At 42.6% G+C, this 20,103-nt stretch overlaps 3 protein-coding genes across 4 annotated transcripts; 2 read left to right on the forward strand and 1 right to left on the reverse strand.

The window, feature by feature from the left end:
• The first annotated feature begins 565 nt into the window (after window positions 1–565).
• Window positions 566–1,352, forward strand: LOC123413554. The gene has a single exon (XM_045106484.1). It carries the CDS (start codon window positions 723–725, stop codon window positions 1,227–1,229), a length of 507 nt encoding a protein of 168 aa, XP_044962419.1. The 5' UTR covers window positions 566–722; the 3' UTR covers window positions 1,230–1,352.
• A 13,787-nt stretch (window positions 1,353–15,139) lies between these two features.
• On the reverse strand, window positions 15,140–19,882 carry LOC123412396 (glutaredoxin-C8). Of its 2 annotated transcripts, XR_006613492.1 has the most exons (5): window positions 19,549–19,882; window positions 17,685–17,764; window positions 17,045–17,143; window positions 16,775–16,953; window positions 15,140–15,247 (listed from the first exon to the last, which is right to left on the reverse strand). XR_006613492.1 is itself a non-coding variant. In XM_045105339.1 (4 exons), the coding sequence occupies exons 1-4, from the start codon at window positions 19,710–19,712 to the stop codon at window positions 16,883–16,885; spliced, it is 414 nt and encodes a 137-aa protein (XP_044961274.1). In that variant the 5' UTR covers window positions 19,713–19,734; the 3' UTR covers window positions 16,774–16,882. The 2 variants fall into 2 exon arrangements, 1 of the variants encoding a protein (XP_044961274.1); XM_045105339.1 differs by lacking the exon at window positions 15,140–15,247 and having other exon boundaries at window positions 16,774–16,953; window positions 19,549–19,734.
• On the forward strand, window positions 15,549–16,133 carry LOC123409466 (U-box domain-containing protein 38-like). The gene has a single exon (XM_045102359.1). It carries the CDS (start codon window positions 15,549–15,551, stop codon window positions 16,131–16,133), a length of 585 nt encoding a protein of 194 aa, XP_044958294.1.
• Window positions 19,883–20,103: the final 221 nt, after the last annotated feature.

The raw sequence follows: 20,103 nt of genomic DNA on the forward strand, positions 1-20,103 counted from the left end.
CTACTTTTGATCCAGGTTTCGTATAGCTATCCCTCTTGTCCAACAATTGTTGGAGGATGGACAAGATGCATATAAAGATCCAATTGGACGATCAACAGGGTGCATATAAAACCCAGTTGGAGAATCAACAAGACGCATACAAAGATCCTGTGATTATGTAGAATCGATTAACTTTATTGATCTTAACCTGACTACCTGCTGTTGATCACATAACTGCCCCTCTTCGTTTCAACTTTCAACACAACTACCCATCTTCTCGTCTGGCTTAGCTAGCTAGCTAGCCAACAACCAAAGAATTACCAAGATGCACATAAAGATCCTAGATCCAAGCCTGCATATTTATCACTGCCATGTATGAAAAATTATGATGCATCGACAAATGTAGCATGTCATTATGAAAAGAAAAATATTGTTCGTTGAACCTATGTACTGTCTATAGGGACTAAACTCTAAACTCACACAGATGATCACAAGGTATACCGTGCATGCATGTCATGTTAATCAAACAGTCACAACTTCTGTCAGCACATGAGTTCTTGAAAAAAGATGGAAAGGTAAGCTAAAATGCAGCCTCATTATTTAAAGATCTTGATCGTGCAAGCACGGGCTACTTAAGTAGCTTGATCACTTGCGCATCGAACGATTACCCAAAACCCAAACACAGCAGCAAAACCCAAGACAGGACCGCCCATACTCATCTCCAAAGTTCGCTACTCTCAGCCATGGAGAAAACTGTAGCACTAGCTCTGCTGCTACTCTTCACTCTCCTCATCCCGACGCATCGGTTCGCGGAAGGTCAGGCCAACTGCCGGTCCCAGATCAGCCTTGCAAACGAGGCGTGCAGCCTGAGGAACTTCCCGGGGTCGAGGCCCTACGTGCCCCGGCAGCTACTCAACGAAACCTCCACGTCGACGACACCCGGCAGCAAGGACTACGAGCTTCGGGCCCGTCACCATGACGACGACGATGACGACGAAGAAGGGGGAGAACACGAGGGGCGGCACCGACGTCGACAGCGGCACCGCCACAGCGCCGACAACGGCGAGATGGACCCGTATGACACAGCCTGCTGCCGCCGGCTGATGGCCACCGACAACTCGTGCATCTGCCAGGCGTCGGCGCGCCTCCCGGTGTTCATGGTCTCGGTGAGGCACGTCATCAAGCTCACGCCGGTCGAGGGCTGCGAGGTCAACTTCGAGTGCCCTGCCACCTTGTCACCACTAGGCTGATCTCTCATTACATTGATTGCGTCAATGTCTACACCAAATCGCCAGTTCACATTCCGTACACAGAGATTGAATTCTACTGCTTTATCCATATTGTAATAAAGATAGATTAACAGAAGTTGTATCATTGAGAAGAAGATCTAAATTACAGTACATTCTTAACTGAAGTCTGATCGATTGAGTACATTGTATTTTATTTTCTCACTATAATTCGGAATTAGCGAGCGACCAATCACCAAGTCCAGTTTGTCATCCAAGGACGGCAAAGGCAGGTTGGCAAGATCGGCGACGGCGATGAGGTCGTTGCTGGCGAGATCCTCCGCCAGGAATGGCTCGACCATCTGCCGCTCATCAGCGTACGGCAGCGCCTCATGGGGCATGATCACTTCCGGCAGTGGCAGCGGCGACGACGGCGGCGATGTCAAAGAAGGCATGCATGGCGCCAACGACGGCACCGTCGCCGCCCCCGCATCTTGCTTCATTCTCGTCTCTAACTGATCCGATTCATCTGACACAAGATCGATCTTGTGGCCGTTGCCACCCAAGTCTGTCGGCGACGCCGTCGCAATGGTAACCTGAACGTAGCCGCTTAGCGAGAAGCGCATCACGAAGTCGTCGTACGCGACCTTGGCGTCCGCCTCGGATGGAAAGGTGCCGATCCATCGGCGGACGTTGAGCCGGTGGCTCCGGAAGTCCGCAACCCACCGGCCGGGCTGCCGTTCATACAGGCCGCGGAACCTTCTCGGAGGTGGTCTCTGACTCTTTGGCGCGGCCCATCCTCGGCACCGGCCGCCGGCGGCAGCTTTAGATTAACTTGAAGAATATTAGATGGTCCAACGCCTCGACCCAATGTCAAAACGCATCGGCTTCGCGTCGCCGATCCATTTTCGATCAAAATTTAGGACTGAAATGCGTCGGCGTGGATGCAAATGGACGCGCGTCCTCTCGGTGTCCGTCCCCAACCACCGCGGTCTATATTATTTATGACGGCCGCCATCCTCGGGCCCACGCATCAGCGACCGCGGCCGGCCTTTTTTTATCCGAGCATGCGGTGGGTTCCGCCATCTACTTACAGAACCCCACCCGTCCACATCCAGCCACGTCCTCGGCGACCAAAACCCTAGCACCATGACCGGCGACTTTCCAAACAAGGGCAAGGCCCCGCTCTACCCCTGCGCCATCTCCCCGCCGCCATCTTCCCAACGGCCTCGCCAGTGTGTGAGCGTCCCGGTGCAGCAAGCGCGATGGCACTGGGAGCACCGCGTGCCGCTTCCTTACCCCGATGTCACGCTGCCGCACAGCTTGCATCTGGATCTGGAAAGGATTCCGGTGTCGGCCATGCCGCGGTCGGCGCGGGTGCATGCGGAGGAGGTGAGCCATCGTCGGCGTCTGCTAACGATGGAGCAGCGGTGAGACCCTACGTACGCGGTCGACTCCCCTAACTGGGAGATGTGGTTCCGGTGGAGCACGAGGAGCAGCGCCGTCATGGCGTGCGCAAAGTGCAACCAGAAGGCTCTCCGCCGTCCCCGCCTGTCGTCAGCGACGAGGACCAGGAGGCTGAGGCCACCTACCGGGAGGCGCTCGCAGCTGTCCTCCGCGACAATGAGGAGGAAGCGCGGCACATGATCGACGAGGAGGCGCGTACCAGCAGCAGCTCGCGGAGGCCATCGCGCTGTCGGCCGCCGGTGACTGCGTCGTGCCACCTCCGTCGAAGCCCGAGCCCACGGAGCCGCGGGAGTTCTACCAGTGGACCGGCGTCGTCCACGAGTTCGTCACGGCACCGCCCATCTGGCTGAGCACGGCACCGCAACAGGAGCAAGCCTACCTCGAGCACTGGAGGGCGCAACACATGTTTGCGGAGCGCGTCGAAGGCCTTCGGCTCATGGAGCTGGAGAAGGAGGAACGACGAGAGGCAGAGGCGGAGGAGCGTGCCCTTGCTGCTGCATTGCCACCACCACCAGCACAGCCCGCGCCGGCGGGTCAGACGATGGAGGCGCCGACAGGTGCACTCTGGAACACGGTGTTCCCCTGGGCCGACCCTGCGCTTGCGCTGGTCTACCTCACCGGCCCCGATGACGAAGATGACGCCGCCTAGGGCTGCCCTCGTAGTTTTAGGTTTTTTTATGTTTAATTAATGTAATGCGAACGCGTGGACTCTCGCCGGCCTTCGTGGTCGGCTTTTAATGTTTAATTATGCACTTACCCCTCGCTGTCGTTTTTAATTATGTATTTTTTTCGCACGCCGACAAAAAGGGTCCGGTCAGTGTTGGGCGCATGCGCCGACCCATTTGCGAAAGCGGACGTTTGTGTCCGCCTGGCCGACCCAAACGGACAAAAAGCAGACAAAATTGCCGTCCGTTTGGGTCGGCCCCTTGGATTTGCTTTTATATGTCTTTAACAGTCGTGAGTAATGACGGTTACAAGAGTTGTGTCGTTTAGAAGAGGTTCAAGATACACAGCATATGGACAAAACCAATATTTTAACTGCTAGATAGAATATTCTAAGGAATATGCTAATTATCTAATTAGGCTAAACGTAAAGATATTTTATTCCTAACACTCCCTCTTGAACAACGCTGTTAGTAATCTTCATTGTCTTGAGTGGTGTAAAATCTTGCATTGTCTTGATTGTCTTGATCTTGTAACTTTGAGAATCATTGATCTTAAATTGTCTATGTTTTCTAAAATTCCTGCAAAAATATAAGGAAAACAAATAGAATTTGATATATACTGTTAGGATAATTACTTATCTCAGGAAAATTGTTGGAAAAACTCATAAGGAGAGAACATAATATATTTATCATCAAAGGATGATAATAAATAATTTTTAGTTCTAAGAGTTTTCTCCCTCTGAACTTTGCAAATTTCGTAGTCGTCTCATACCAATGTCATGAATGCACTCTTGAAATGTTGCTGCTGGTAAAGACTTAGTGAAAAAATCTGCAAGATTGACACAAGATTTTATTTGCAAAATATTAACTTCTCCATCTTTCTGTAATTGATGAGAAAAAATAGTTCTGGGGAGATATTTTTTGTGATATTACTTTTAATATATCCCATATGCATTTGGGCAACACATGTGGCATTATCTTCAAAGATAATGGTGGGTGATTCTAATGAACTGATTTCACATGACATGTGAATATGGTTTATCATTCTGCGAAGCCATACACATTCTCATGAGGCTTCAAATAATGCAATTATTTTAGAATAATTAATGGAGGTTGCTACCAAAGTTTGTTTTGGTGACTTCCATGAAATAGCAGCTCCACCATATAAAAATACAAACCCTTTTTGTGATATGGCATTATGAGGATCAGAAAGATATCTAGCGTGAGTATAACAAATGAGGGTCATGTCTTGATTTTTCCGATAGAATAAACCAAGATCTTTAGTACCATGTAAATATCTGAAGATGTTCTTTACTCCCGTCCAATGACGTTTTGTTGAAGCTGCACTATGTCGAGCCAGTAAATTTACTGCAAATGCAATATCTGGTCTAGTACAATTTGCAAGGCACATTAGTGCTCCTATGGCAGTCAGATATGGAAACCCAGGTCCCAATACCTCCTCATTATCATCCTTAGGTCTAAAAGGATCCTTATTCATATCAAGTCATCGGACGACCATAGGTGTTTTGGACGGATATGATTTATCCATGTTGAATTTTTTCAAAATTTTCTAAATATAAGCGGGTTGATAAACGAGTATTCCTGAGGGAAAGTGCTCAAGTTGTAAACCTAAGCAGAATTTGGTTTTTCCCAAAATTTCATTCTCAAACTCCGTCATTAAATGATTGTGCGCTACAGTTACATCTGTTGCATTGTCGATGATGTTTAGATCATCAACTTATACTGAGATGATGCAAAATCCCTTTGAGGATTTCTCTAGAAATATGCATGTGCAATCATTGTTATTAGAGTATCCTTTACTCAGAAGGAACTCACTTAGTCGGTTATACCACATTTTCCCAACTGCTTCAAGACATAAAGTGACTTTTGTAGTTTTACACAATACATGTTGTGATTTATATTTGGATTCGGAATTTAAGTCCATCAGGGAATTTCATATAAATTTACGCATCAAGTGACCCATATAGATAAGCAGTCACCACATCCATTAACTGCATTGATAGATTCATTTGTACTGTCAAAGATATTAAGTATTGAAATGTAATTCCACTCATTACAGGAGAATATGTATCGTAGAGTCGATACCGGGTCTCTACGTAAACCCTTGAGTTACTAGTCTCGCTTTATATCTCACCACCTCATTGTTTTCGTTCCTTTTTCGAACAGAACCCCATTTAGCTCCCACAGGGAAGACTTTATGAGGAGTAGGCATTATTTTAGAAAATACCTCTCTTTTTTGTTAAGCGAGTGTAATTCTGCCTCAATTGCTTCCTTCCATTTAGGCCAATCCGAGCGCTTAAGGCACTCTTTCATAGATTTAATTTGGCTCTGAATCCAATTGAAGGGTTTCAGCCATTTTTGAGGAGAAATCTGTGTCGACAACTGTAGTGCTTCTATTGTATGTTTCGCCTGAATCAATATAATTTATGGATATTTCATTAATTTCTTCAGGCACCGTGTGATTTCCCATAACAACGGCGTCTTTGTTTCGGTATCCCAACATTATAATTTGTGTGCACATTTATGTTGGGTTCTAGATGTTGAACATCTATTTGGTGTCCATCAACTTGAGGTTGATTTGCATTTTCTGTCATAGATTTTAATATTCTTTATTCCGCAGAGGCTTTAGAGAAGCCTTTTCCCTTGTGACCATATTTCTCCCTCTTTTATTTGTAATTGGGAGTTGAGTAGTATTATTTGGTACCTCTATTCACTTCGGTGCATTAACTACGGGGATATAATATTTAGTGACACCTTTGTGATCAGTAAATGCTTATGACAGGTTATTTGCAAAGTGTTGCAAATTAATCTATAATTTTTTGAACTTCAAATTCAGATTCTTTAGTATGTGGATCTAAGGACTGAATGCGTGTAACATTTCAATCTATTTCCTGGCATTCTTTGTTGTTTGCTTCTCCCCCTAATGTCGGGAAATGGTCCTCATCAAAAATTGAGTCAGCGTACCGGGCTGTGAACAGGTCCCCTGTTAGGGGTTCTAGATATTTTATAATTAACGGAGAATTATATGCCACATAGATTCCTAATTTTCTATGAGGGGCATAGAGGTACGTTGCGGTAGTGATATCGGTACGTATACAACGCAACCAAATTTTCGGAGATGGGAAATACTTGATTGATTTCCATGTACTATTTCAAACGGGGAAGTTTCATGATATGCATTTGGTCTGACTTGCATCACATCTGCGACGTGTAAAACCGCATGTCCCCAACAAGAGGTTTGTAAATTGCAATTCTGTAATAGTGGTTTAGCAATTAATTTTACTCTTTTGATTAAAGATTCAGCCATTACATTTTGAGTATGAACATAGGGCACTAAATGTTCTAGATGGATTCCTAAAGCCATACAATAATCATTAAATGCACGTGAACTAAATTCAGCAGCATTATCCATTCTTATTCTTTTTTATCATGTGTTCGGGATGATTCGCTCTCAGTTTGATAATTTGAGCAATTAATTTGACAAAGGCATGAATACTTGTTGATAATAAACACACATGTGACCATCTAGTAGATGCATCGATTAGCACCATGAAGTACCTAAATGGTCCAAATAGTGGTCGTATTGGACCACATATATCTCCATGAATTCTTTGAATAAAATTAAGTGACTCGTTTTTAACTTTTAGGTAAGATGTCTTAATAATTAATTTCCCGGTAGCACAGGCGGTGCATACAAAATCTAATGATTTGGGAAATCTTTTAATTGGTAAATTATGACCAACCGATTTACTTATAAATTTTCTCATCATACCTATTCCACGATGACCAAGGCGATCATGCCAAGTCTTGAATTTATCAAGATTTGAAAATTTTATTTTGTACTCAACATAAGGTACGGGTTTTATGTATGTAAAGTATAATTCAGATTAAAATGAAGGGAATTTCTCAAGAGTTTGTTCCTCATGTCCGTTGTGTTTTGTTAAAAGCAAATATTCTTTGTTATCCATGTCTATTGTTTTTAGATGGAAATTGTTAGATTGGATATCTTTGAAACTTACAACGGTACGTGTAGATTCAGGATACAAGAGTGCATTCTGAATTACGATAGTAGTACCCATAGGGAGTGTGAATGCATGTGGCTCTTCCTGAACCCATAATTGCTTTGTTACTTCCTGTTATGGTCATAACGTTTTCCTTTCTCTTAGTAAGAGTTGCTTCCCTTAGAATCGTGTTAGTGGTAGCACTATCCACTAAACATAACTCTTCTTCCATCGGATTGTTCCCGTTAAAATTCTATAGATAGAAAGAGAATATTTTAGAAAATAAATTTACTTCTTATTCATATATTCATCAATTTACATACATAATATTTATATTACAATCATAAATATAAATTTGTTACAATATTATATCTTATTCACATAATATAATATACGTAGTCTGAAAAATCTTTATTCAACTTATTGTTATACGATATACAACATCTTGTAGTATTAAATAGCTAAGTGATGTCAACTTGTTTATGGGGATTAACCGAGGTCTCCAAAAACATCTCTGGTGTAATCCACAAGTATGTCTTCATCGAGATGATATCATCCTTTGGCTTGTATACTTGAATAGCGCTGAAGTGAGCTTCAGCTTTATTTCCATGAACTTGTTTGCCTTTTCCTCCATACTTCATGTATAGATCCACAAGGTGCTTGGCAATTCGGCATTGATTAGTATGATGATTCATGCATCCCCACCTTTGACAAGTTTGAGAGTTGTCATTTTGATCATTTTTCTTGAAATGACCTTTCCCCTTAGTTTGACCGTTGGTCTTTTGACCATTGTTCTTTTTCCATTTTCCTTTGGATTTCTGGAAGTTCCTTTTACAGTTTCAAAATTTACTAGTAAAATGAGCATTAGCGTGTGCTTCAGGTATAGGCATGACCCATTGGGCGAGCATTGTGATTCTTCATGAGAAGTTCATCATGCTTCTCGGCCTGAAGTAATGTGTATATGAGCTTAGAATACTTTGTGTATTTCTGTTGACGATACTGCCATTGCAATATCCTCATCGAGGGATGGAAAGTGCATAAGGTTTTCTCCATTAAGTCCTCATCTGAAACTTGTTGATTGCAAAATCTCAGTTTGGAGTTAATTTTATGCACGACAGAATTATATGCAACAACAGACTTAAAGTCCTGAAACCTTATAAGAGACCATTCTCTTTGGGCTTCTGGCAACATTACTTCTCTTTTTTGGTCATATCTCTCCTTGAGGGAGTCCCATAAAGCTAATGGATCCTCCTCCATTGAATATTCAGTTTTTAAATCAGGATGGAGGTGGTGCCTTATGTAGTGCAATGCTGCATACTTTGCCATTTGAGGTATTTCTGGAGTATTTTCGGGGGGTGCGGCAATGCAAGGACCAAGGCTATGTCCACTTAAGAATATTTTCATATCCATGGCCTATGATAGATAGTTACTTCCATCTATTTGTAGTTCTTGGAATTCTTTCTTATTGATGTCAGCCATATTTCCTCCATGTATGATCATGCATTTGATTAATTTTACTTGATAGTAAAATTTATTTTGGTAAACAACAAATATGTTTTAGAGAAACATTTATAATTTGTAAGCCATATATTTGAAGATCATCGAATTTTGATATATTTGGAAGAGCACTATGGAGGCATAAAAAAATGCCTCTGAGTAATAGGCAAACTGTAATATATAGTAAAGATGCAATTACTGTGTGATTGCACAAATATAATTCAAAGTAATCACATATTTTATTTTGGCTTTTTTTGGTATCTCATACTAAAAGACAATTTTGCAAGAAAAAAAATCTCTCTCAAATGCAAAAATAAAACTACTGTACCAAATAACATGTTGTAATATACTAAAAAAATATTAATAAACATGTCATATTACAGATATTAATGGATATAAGGGCTAATGGGCTACGATATAGATTTACAAATCATACATGGTTAAAGGACAAACTGAGAGTCCTAAACATAAGTTTATAGCACACTTAATATTGCTAAAGGAGTAGATCTCCAGCTTGGGAATACAAACTGGGAGTACGTCTAATTAGTATGTCTAATACAAACTCGAGTATATTAGTACTACACATCACGAGTGATAGGAGACGTGCCTGTTTGGTCTATTTTTGTGGCCCATGGCTTGTGTCGGCGCCGCTGTAGCGTTGGACGGGTACGGTCCCAAATCTAACGCCTCTTCTCCCGAAACACCAGTGACACTGGCCCACTGGCCCTGCTTCACGTCGGCGCTCATGACCGGCTTCTTCAGCGGCGGAGTGGCCCCTCCGGAGAGGAGGAGGGGAGGGTGGCCTCGTGGAGGCGGAGATCCACGACACGGCCGGTGAGGCCGAGTGCCTCGAGCGACCAGGTGCCGACGTGGATTCCAGCAGGGCGAGCAGCCATGGCGGATGCAAGGCGGCAGGGTAGCACACGGGCTTCCAACGAGGGCGTTGGGAGTGCGGATGGTGGCGCTGCTTCCTGGTGCTCCTTCTCCTCCACATCTGGCGCTCGAACGTTGAGGTCGGGGAGTGTCGGGACAGCAAGCATCGGTGCGGCGGCCCCGATCTCCTCTATCTTCACCTTCGCCAGGAGGTTGATGACGAGCCGGGGCTTGGGCGCGTCGAGAGGGACTGTAAACGGCAGCGAGGAGAACTGCGGCAGTGGATCATAGCCCGGCGGGTCGAAGTGCTCCGGGTCTTCGTCAGATGGCGTCGGAGAGAGGAGGCTCGACCCACACCCGTAGCTTGGACAAGAGTACATTAGCGGAGGCGGAGGCGGTGTCGCGAGTTCCTCGTCGGTGAAGGAGCAATCTGGGTCATCAACGAGCCATCCGGCGCTTGGTCCGGCAAGCATCCACTCCATGGGCGCGTACATCGGCGGAGAAGCCGGCAGTTGGGCGGCATTCATGGTGATGTTGGAGGCAGATGCCTCATCCTTGATCCCAACCTCTGCAGCGACGTTCGGCACTGCAGCAACCTGTTCGTCAACCACGTTCGGCACTGCGGCAACCTGTTCGTCAACAACATTTGGTCCCGCGGCAACCTTTTGAGGCATGACTAGGACCTCTTCCCTGGGTTCGACGGCCATCCGATGGTGGACATGATGCAAGTGTTGGCGATGGGCATGGCGGCGGCGGGGGCCACCACCAGGGCCATATCTACGATGGGGAACATGGTATGGTATAGTGCCCAGCGATGGCGATGGCCACCGTTCCAGTTCAGGCGACGCTGATGGCGGGGGCCGAAGTTCCGATGACGAGCGGCGGCTAGACCGAAAGTCCGGCGATGAAGACGGAAGCCACGGTGCTCCCTAGCCACAAACCAGGCAAAAGCAAAAACAAGGTCCGACAGAGAATCCATCTCTTCTCACCTTTCTTCTCTTCTCTAGTCTATTCTCTCTGTACTAGAGCGATGCGCGCATGATAACGCGAAGAGAAAAGAATGAAATTGAAATGAATGGAGTTATCTCATTGATAGTGACTGTAAGTATTTATATGTCCTTAACAGTCGTGAGTAATGTCGGTTACAAGAGTTGTGTCGTTTAGAAGACGCACAACGACGGTTCAAGGTACACATCGTATGGACAAAACCAATATTCTAATTGTTAGATATAATATTCTAATAAATATGCTAATTGTTTAATTAGATAAAATCTAAAGATACTTTATTCCTAACAATAAGCATAGGCCCATCGTGTTTTGTGCCGGCGTGAAGAGCAATTTTTTTGCGGGAAAAAGTATTTCATTAATTAATTATTATGGTCTTACAATCATTTGTGATGATAATACTAACGGCCTATTTTTTTGTGTCATAAAAATCTGATAACTAAGGGCCTGTTCGTTAGTCCTCCAGCTCCATTTAATATTCAGATTCAGAATCTGCGGAGCACCCAATCCGTGGCTTTGTAAATTTGCACTACAGCCTCCTCCGCAACGATCCGCTCCATACCAGAGTTGTGGAGCGGAGGGACTACCTACAGGTACTAACTTTGTTCTGTTTTTCCTTTTCTTGTTCTTTCATTTCTTTTTAATTTTTTGGCTCGCTTTTTCTTTCCTTTATTCTTTTTCTTCCAATTTCAAGCAAAAACATTTTCTAAATTCGAAGATCAATTTTTTAAATTCCAGTATATTTTTTGAATTTATGAACAAATTTGTATAAATGCAAAATTTTCAAATTTAAACATTTTCTAAAGCAAGAATATTATTTGAAAATTAAGCACAATTTTTGAACATGAACTTAGTTTAAAATTAAGAAATTTTGATATTATGTACATTTTTTGAAATACAAAGCATTTTTTTGAAATATTGAACTTTTTTTTGAAATACCAAACATTTTTTCAAGTGATAAATGTTTCTGAAAACAGCAACTATTTAAATACATAATATTTCCATAGAAAGCAAAAACATTTATCGAACTAGAAAATAATTTCTGAAAATACAGGACATTGTTTCAAAATAACAAATATTCATCAAAATTTAAGAACTTTTTTTGAAAATATAGAACATTTTTAAATAAGCAAAAGCATTTTTCAAATTCGAAGTTTTTTTCTAAATTCCAGTATATTTTTGGAATTTCTGATCAAAGTTTGAAAAACAACAAATTTTTCAAATTTGAACATTTTACAAAAGCAAGCACATTTTTTAAAATTTAAGAATAATTTTCGAACACGAACTTAGTTTAAAAATGTAAGAAAATTTTGATATGCTGAACAATTTTTAAAAATACCGAACATTTTCCTAAAAAACCAAAGATTGTCTTGAAATACCGAAGATTTTCTGAAACTCCTGGACATTTTTTGTAGTTATGAATGTTTTTGGAAAACGGCAACCATTTAAATTTTAGAATATTTTCTAAAATGTTAAAATATTTCTCAAATTTGAGGAAACAAATTTTGAAAATCTAGAACATTTTTGGAAAATCCTGAACATTTTATGAAAATACAGCACATTTTTCTAAAAAGGAAAAAAAAAGGAATTTGAAGAACAATTTTTAAAAACTCCCAAACATTGCTTAAAAATCAGAACATTTGTTTAAAAAGACGAAACAGTTTTTGCATTTGAAGAACAATTTTTGAAACTCACAAACATGTTTTTAAATTCCAGAACATTTTTTGAAAATCCGGAACATTTTTTGAGAAAGCAAAAACAGTTTTAGCATTTGAAGAATAATTTTTGAAATGCCGAACATTTTTTGAAAATGTAGAATGTTTTTTGAAAATCTAGAACATTTTTTAGAAAGCAAAAACATTTTTCGAATTTGAAGAAAAAATTTCAAAAATCCCAATTTTTTTTTAAAAATCTAGAACATATTTTGAAACATAAATAAAAATGAAAAAAGAAACAGAAAAGAACAAAGAACAAAGAAAACAAAAACGATGATTCAGGTACCCTTTTATAATAATTTCCTAAAACAAGAAAAAACCCGGCTGAAAACCTGTTTTAAGAATGTAGTGTAATTTTAACCATATACACTTTTTAAAAGTTCTTCTAATTATCATTTTTGTAAGTCGAATTTTAATGTTAAAATATGATTACATTTTGAATAAAAACTTAACAAAATGGGAAAGCACAAAAAAAGCGCAGACAAAGAACAAACCAAATACATGAAACCTCTGACAAACCAAACCCCTAGCACCTCTGTTAAGGCGACCCACTCCTAAGAAACTATATGCAGGCGTGCGTCCTGTTTGCTATAATATATCACTTGCAAAGAGCGATACAGGTGTGTCGCGTTTTCTCAATGTAACTAGAAGATCTTCATTCCTAAAGGGTTGTCTGGGTAATTAAGAAGATTGTAGAGAAGGAGATCTCATTAAACGGGATCTCTACTGTAACCACCTAAACACTCGTTTGGCTAATCAAACTAATCTGCGTATATGTAAAATTGGTTTTTCTAAAAGCTCGAAAAGCCAGCTTTAATTTTCTAAATTGATGTATATAGAACTAAAATATGTTTAGATACATCTTTTTCGGCGACAAGTAATTCCGTATGAAGGGAGTATTAGTTTTCCCTTTCGCTATACAAATTGAATATCATGCCTAATACAACAGTTTTGGCCCCGCTATTGTCCTTCATATGGCAAGGATAGCAGTGGGGGCAGCACGTGACAGCCGCTCTCTGTTCTCTCACACATGAATTCATCCTTTGTCTAGTCCGGTATGGAATCAACTTATAATTTGATGATCGAGTTGATTCCACGATTATAAATTCATAACCCTAGCGGAACGGATCTACTAATTCTTTTATTACAGTTAGTAAGAGGGGTCTTGAACTAAGAAATAGACCTAGAAGCTAAAAGAGGGTATTCTGAGCAATTGCAAGAATGGGGTTCATTGATGTTATCACACATACAGTCATACTCAATTCGATGGAATTGTTTGGTCTTAAAGGGGACTTCTATAATTTCACATATAAGGGTTATTTCTTGGTTTCGTCAAGTCATTAATAAACTTGATTATTTTTAGATAATACTCCTTTCGTTCCATAATATAAGAGCATTTTTGACATTAATGTAGTGTTAAAAACGTTCTTACATTGTGGGACGGAGAAGTTGTAGATAGAAAGAACACTCATAAGGATTCGTATTGAAACTGATAGCCAAAATTGCACCTTCATCAAAACAAACCAAAACAAAACGACCTATTGAGACACTCATAATATAAGAGCGTTGCAGATTAGATTTGTTTTGATGAAGGTGCCATTTTGGCTATTTTTTTTGTATTCTTCAGTTTAGACTCTTCAGAGCCAGAGCTACTTTATCAACATATTTTTTTTACCACACGAGCATCTCTATGACATGAGTTCTTATGTTCTGGGAACAGTGAGACTGGGCTTAATTAATTATGTTGACAAATCACTTTTCTTATCTTAAAGTAGATAAGTGATTAGCGGAGTTGAGAGAAAAGTTCTTTTGTTGTTTCCCCATGATCAAGATATGGCAAAGCCTTTCATGGGATTCTAGGGAACACATACAACATATGTGGTGCCTTTTGTAAGCTAAGCTGGGGTATATTGAAGTAATTGTGCTTTAGTTATTCCTTTATATTTTCGTTATATGATATTGATATAGTCATGATGGCTCCCCTTCACTGCCCAGTTTTTCTAGAACATGTATCCTTTTGTTCACAAAATAGCAGACATGCGTATGAGATTCCTTAATCGGTTTTTCAAACATTCTTGCCCAATAGCTCCACATCAGCGACCTAGCTTTTTAAGCCTATGTATGCTCGCAAGCTGTAGCGGCCATCATGCCCTGCAAATTGTTTCGATGTAACATAATTTCTTTTTTCGCTCATTTTGGGAGTACTCAGCTGATTGATATGATGCCCTTAATAAATTTGGTTACTCCAATGCGATTCCTACATGGTAGGGTTGTACTATCAACTCCACCTTCATCTCTTTTGATAATTTTATTATTGTTTCTTTTGATTTCAACAATTCACGTGGTGTCTCATCGCTCAAGGGAACTCGATAAAGAGATCAAAATCAAGTTCGAAACAGACTTTGTGCATGGGGATTGGAAAGTCATCAATTATATGGTGCCTTTGAGAGAGTAACATATGGGTGGGCTGCTCTTCTACTACCATGGAAACACTTCACAGCTACATCTAAAAGTATATGGTCCTCTTTTGGGGAGATGCACAGACGTGAAAACACCGACCAACCTCATCGGCAAAATCCGCCTTTGCAGTTCAAACTTCGGATCCTAGCGAGATTGAGAGGGTGTCTTGTCACTTAAACTAAACATATATGCACTTCCTGTGTATGGTGATATGCAGAAACAATCTGTGGTTTGTGCTTGAAATGCAATCAATCAGTACGCAACGATCGAACAATCACAGTGCGAGATAACAACCGAGGGATCGCCACAAAGTACGGTTAAAACAGTTTATACTTTTACTAGCAAAAGCACCCGTGCGTTGCAACGGGAAAAAAATAATACCACATATTTTTAATTAAAGAATTTAGAGAAAGAAATTAAAGGAAAGAGATAATAGTATTGCACAGTCCATTAGGCGTGCCAATGCCCAGCCTTACCCACTCCTAAATCCCCTAACCTAGCCCGTGACACCACATAGTAAATTTGGCCTCGCGCTCAATGAGGAGAACCGCGCCACCATCGGCGTGCTGGGCGCGGTGCCTCCCCTGCTGGACCTCCTGACCTCCCCCGCCCATCACCCGCGCGCGCCGCGACGCCGGGATGGCCATCTACCACCTCTCGCTGGCCGCCGTCAACCAGTCCAAGGTCGCCCGCTTCCCGGGGGCATCCAAGGCGCTCCTCAGCGTCGCGTCCAGCGCCGCCGAGCCCACGCCCATCCGCAGGCTGGCCCTCATGGTGATCTGCAACGTGGGCGGCTGCTTGGAGGGCCGCGCCTCTCTGATGGACGCGGGCGTCGTCGCGGCCGTGTCCGGCATCCTCCTCTCCTCCCACGACGTCGCCGAGCTGGAGGAGTGGTGCGTGGCGGCGATCTACGCGCTGAGCCGCGCCAGCCTCCGGTTCCGCAGCCTGGCGCGCGCGGCCGGCGCGGACAAGGCCCTCCGCTGCGTGGCCGAGGAGGGGACCCCCGGCGGCGTCCGGCACGAGATGGCGAGGAAGACGCTGCGCGCCATGCGGGGCAACCTGGACGAGGAGGCGGACCTGACCGGCAGCAGCCTGGAGTGCGGCGACGGGGACGACTACGGCGGGAGCATCGTGTCGGACGGGTTCATGTCGTTCCAGTTTAATTACCTAAAAGATAGGGGCTTTTTAAAAAGGCAGCGATGGGTTTTCCGACGGAAGCAGTAGCCTCTTTATTATATATATATATATATATATATATATATATATATATATATATATATATATATATATATATAGCAAAAGGGCCCATGCGTTGCAACAGGAGAAAGAAATACCACACGGCACACGCTCTTAATTTATAAAAAATGTCTATAGTTTGAGAATTTATAGTTACGATACAAATAAAGATGGTCTTAACCTACAAAAATGCAGTTCAAAATTTCACAGGTCTTCTATTTTAACACGGCTTGCATGTAGATTTAATACGTACAATGAATCAGTCAAGTGACCTTCAGTTTCATCTCTAATCCTGATTTTGTTGACGTGTTCATTCCCAACCCGGATGAGTATCGGTATAAAAGAAAGACAAATAATGACTTATTTATTAAGATTGCACCCGAGATAGTATTTTTATGAAACGCTTAACAGATAAAATAATATCATATTTAAATTCTACATATTTTTCTAATCAAATTCCATGTATAATATGTTAAATTTGGAGTTACGGTTTAAAAGATATGAGTATTTAAAAAAATATTTAATATATACTACGAGTTTAATATCATAAACAGTAAGTGCTTTTTTTGTAAAATCACCTCGGTGGGTTTTCCGACGGAAGCGATAGCCTCTTTATTATTAGGTAAAGATAAGACAGAATCCCAGTGATAGGTTCTGCAAGAAAGATAATCCAGGGGTTGCATTGCAAGGCATTGGTAACCTCAACAAGAAGGACAAGATATGTACTACAATGATATTCAAAGATCATCCTTGACACTGATGTTTAGAAGTTTAGCCAGCTCGCCACTTTCATATGCGTCAACGGTATCTGCATTTTCCCCATGAATGAAAATAAAAAGGTGAGGAGTCGGGACGGAACAAGAATTCACAGAAATACTTGTTGTAACTGATCTATGTACCATCAGAGCCTCCCAAGTGCTTTCCACGGATGAAAACCTGAGGAACAGTACGCCTGCCAACCATGTCAGATAAGGCGTCCTGGATTTCCCCACCATCCTCTGCATCACAACCGGAATACATCTTTTCATTGAAAAAATTCTGTGAATTGTAAGCATTTACAACATGTCCGGAATGTTGGTATTCCCAGTCTAAGAACCAATGTAATGTAACAAAAAGAATTCTGTGCATCTTTTCATCAAAAGGAGAAAGCCAGTTTTTGTTGCAAGAGAATAGCAGCAGGGCAAACATGTGCCCACTGCCACCCATAAGTGCAGAATAACACACAAACAAACACCTATTCCATCACGTGCTACCAAAGAGTAATTTGAACCCTGTTGTTTTAGTATGTGATATCATTCTTAAAAATCTATTTCATAGATACCACCAGGTTACTTTCTATGGAACTTCCACTGGTGGTAAAATCATGGCTGAATGCCCTAGACATATATACCCCAAGATGACCCGATTCTGAGAACAAAAGGACATAATCAACTGTACTTGTAGTAGAGGACATAACAGTATATATTTAAGGCAACATCTTTACAGATAAAGAAAAAAAGAGACTGATAAGGTACAGCAAACCAGTGAACATGGATGTACCTCGCTGATCAAGCTCGACGACATATGGATCCTTCTTCAGTTCAAGCTCCTTGAACACAGCCTTTGCCCTTCTACAATACCTGCAAATTTTGAGTACTTAAACTGTTAACATAGTGTTTCTTCTGACAGTACGAAAACACTAAAATGTGGTAAGTCGGTAGTTGTTAGGTTCTGCAACTATGGGCAGTTGCAGAGTCAGGAACCGAGCAGGCGTGGCGATGAATTATTCAATATCAACCAACATACACCATAGTAGGAGTGCATTACCACCGACGCTAACATGAACCTCTAATCTCCAGATCAAACTACCAATTGTTTTTTAAGCCACAAACCGGCAACAATTTCATCATTATTCAATTAGTGCTGTTCTTTGTTTTAAAAACTTTTGCAAGTGTCTGGCATCTTTTGGGTATATCTATCCACCCTATTCCTAGCAAATTGTGAAATTACAAAAGACAAAACAGAGTCTACTGAGAGTTCAGCATGCATCCATCCAAAGATACACCAGTTTTCTAGTTACAATATATTTGGGGTTTCATGGGATGGAATAAACAAGGACAAATTTACACACCATCCTAGAGTTGGCCTTTGCCGAACGACTAAATTGGGGAACAGCTGGTTGGGGAGTTGATCGTAGTACCAATACCGCTGGAGCGCCAGCAGGAATCGCTGCTGCCTGCCTCCTGATGCCTGGGTTTATGAAGATTAGAAATTTTGAGAGGGGAAAGACAAGAAGAAGCGCGAGTCATAAACCTCTGGTGCTAGCACAAGCGATGCATGGAGTAATAGAGATGTACAGATCACTATATCGTCGCTCCAGTCAGCCAGGTGCTGGTGCCATGGGGCGGCTGGTGCTGCGCTTACACCTAATACATACTCACTTGCGCCATTGGCTGGACCGGTGCTACAGCCCAGGTAGCACGAGCCGTAGCTCCGCCCATGACCATGGGCATCATCATCATAATTCATTATGCACATCATCTGACTACATCAGTGGCTTCCAGTTCCATATTATCTGACCATATCAGTGCCACCCCGCATAGCCATGTGCTCTTCACAAGTTTCCATGTTCAAGTATTCAACTTCACACAAACATTTAAGTTTAGCTTATCAAATTATACTTGCAAGAGTTCTGGTGAGCTAACCAGACTCGAGCTTGTACAGGGCAAACTCAAAATGCTAATGTAATAGAGCATTCTAAAAAGGAAAAGAAGAGGTCCACATTCTCCTACATCATCTATGACATGAACCAGAGGCTCGATTAATAAAACGACTAAATCAGAACAAACAGAATTTTAGATTGGTTCAGATACGGCAAGCAGTGTAAAGAAGCACCGTCGCTCTCTCGTCGTCTAGCGCATCAACAACTTTGAGCAAAATTAACAGTCGGAACACCAGCAACAGGTAAGGCCAGATAAGCGCGGTGTCCCCCCGATTCGTTCAGTACCAACAACAATCAGGTGTTGCCTAAAGCTTGCTACGGCTCAAGTTCCGGTTTCCCGTATTGGATTGAAGAATTCCAAAGCGGATAGAACCCTGGACCTGCGTTCGGACGGTTCATACCATCCTGGCTCTGCTCCTGCTGCAAAACGAAGCAAGAAATCGCCATGCTACAGTCGGATCCTGGAAAGGAGAGAGAGGCTATTCTCTCGGTTCCTCCGGCTGCATCCACATCCATACGATTTTGTCTAGGCCATGGGGCTGAACCACTAGTCAAGACCCTAGATAGACGCCCTGCAGCGCCGCCGTCAGATCAGAGCGCGACGCGCAGCAACCACACCCAAATCCTAAGGTTCATGGGCGCGGACAGGCAGCGGATCGAGGAGCGGGGGGAGGAGAGAAGGGAGAGGGAGGGGGGGCTTACGGGCAGTAGGACTTGGAGAAGATGACGACGTCGTGGGCCTTGACGGTGGATTTCACGAAGGCCGTCGGCGTCTTGGACGCCGAGGCGGATCCGAAGGCCGCGAGCGCGATGAACGCGGCCGCCGCCGCCGCCACGCCGAAGCGCCGGACCGTCGTCGATGCCATCGGGGTCACGCCGCCGGCGAGGTCGAGGGAGCCCGGAGACGGCGAGGTGGGCTCTGGGTTTGGGGGAGATCGACTGGTCTGACGAGTCTTCTTCTTCTTCTTCTTCCCAGCGTGCTATAGGCTCCGTGCCTCGTTCGGGTCGCGGTCACGGAACGTGGGAATACGTCTTCTTGTTTCGGCCGTGTAAAGCTAATAAAATACGTCCGCGATGGCTTCTCCTCTTCTGTTTTGTACGCAAAAATAGGGAGTACTCCCTCCGTAAACTAATATAAAAATATTTAGAACACTATTTTAGTAATCTAAACATTTTTATATTAATTTACAGAGGGAGTAAAAGATTATTATTTTTCATAGAGAAGAATCACCGGCCAAGATCAGTGTGAAGCAAAAT

This window comes from Hordeum vulgare, chromosome 7H, assembly GCF_904849725.1.
Source record: "Hordeum vulgare subsp. vulgare chromosome 7H, MorexV3_pseudomolecules_assembly, whole genome shotgun sequence".
NCBI lineage: Eukaryota > Viridiplantae > Streptophyta > Magnoliopsida > Poales > Poaceae > Hordeum > Hordeum vulgare.

What these genes read in the sequence shown, in the direction of transcription:
- LOC123413554 (XM_045106484.1), top strand. Translation starts at nt 723, where the DNA reads ATGGAGAAAACTGTAGCACTAGCTCTGCTGCTACTCTTCACTCTCCTC.
- LOC123409466 (XM_045102359.1), top strand. Translation starts at nt 15,549, where the DNA reads ATGGCCATCTACCACCTCTCGCTGGCCGCCGTCAACCAGTCCAAGGTC.
- LOC123412396 (XM_045105339.1), bottom strand. Translation starts at nt 19,712, where the DNA reads ATGGCATCGACGACGGTCCGGCGCTTCGGCGTGGCGGCGGCGGCGGCC. An exon ending in TTCTCCAAGTCCTACTGCCC is followed by an intron (nt 17,765 to 19,548) that starts GTAAGCCCCCCC and finishes CAAAATTTGCAG; the next exon opens with GTATTGTAGAAGGGCAAAGG. An exon ending in GCACTTGGGAGGCTCTGATG is followed by an intron (nt 16,954 to 17,044) that starts GTACATAGATCA and finishes GGGAAAATGCAG; the next exon opens with ATACCGTTGACGCATATGAA.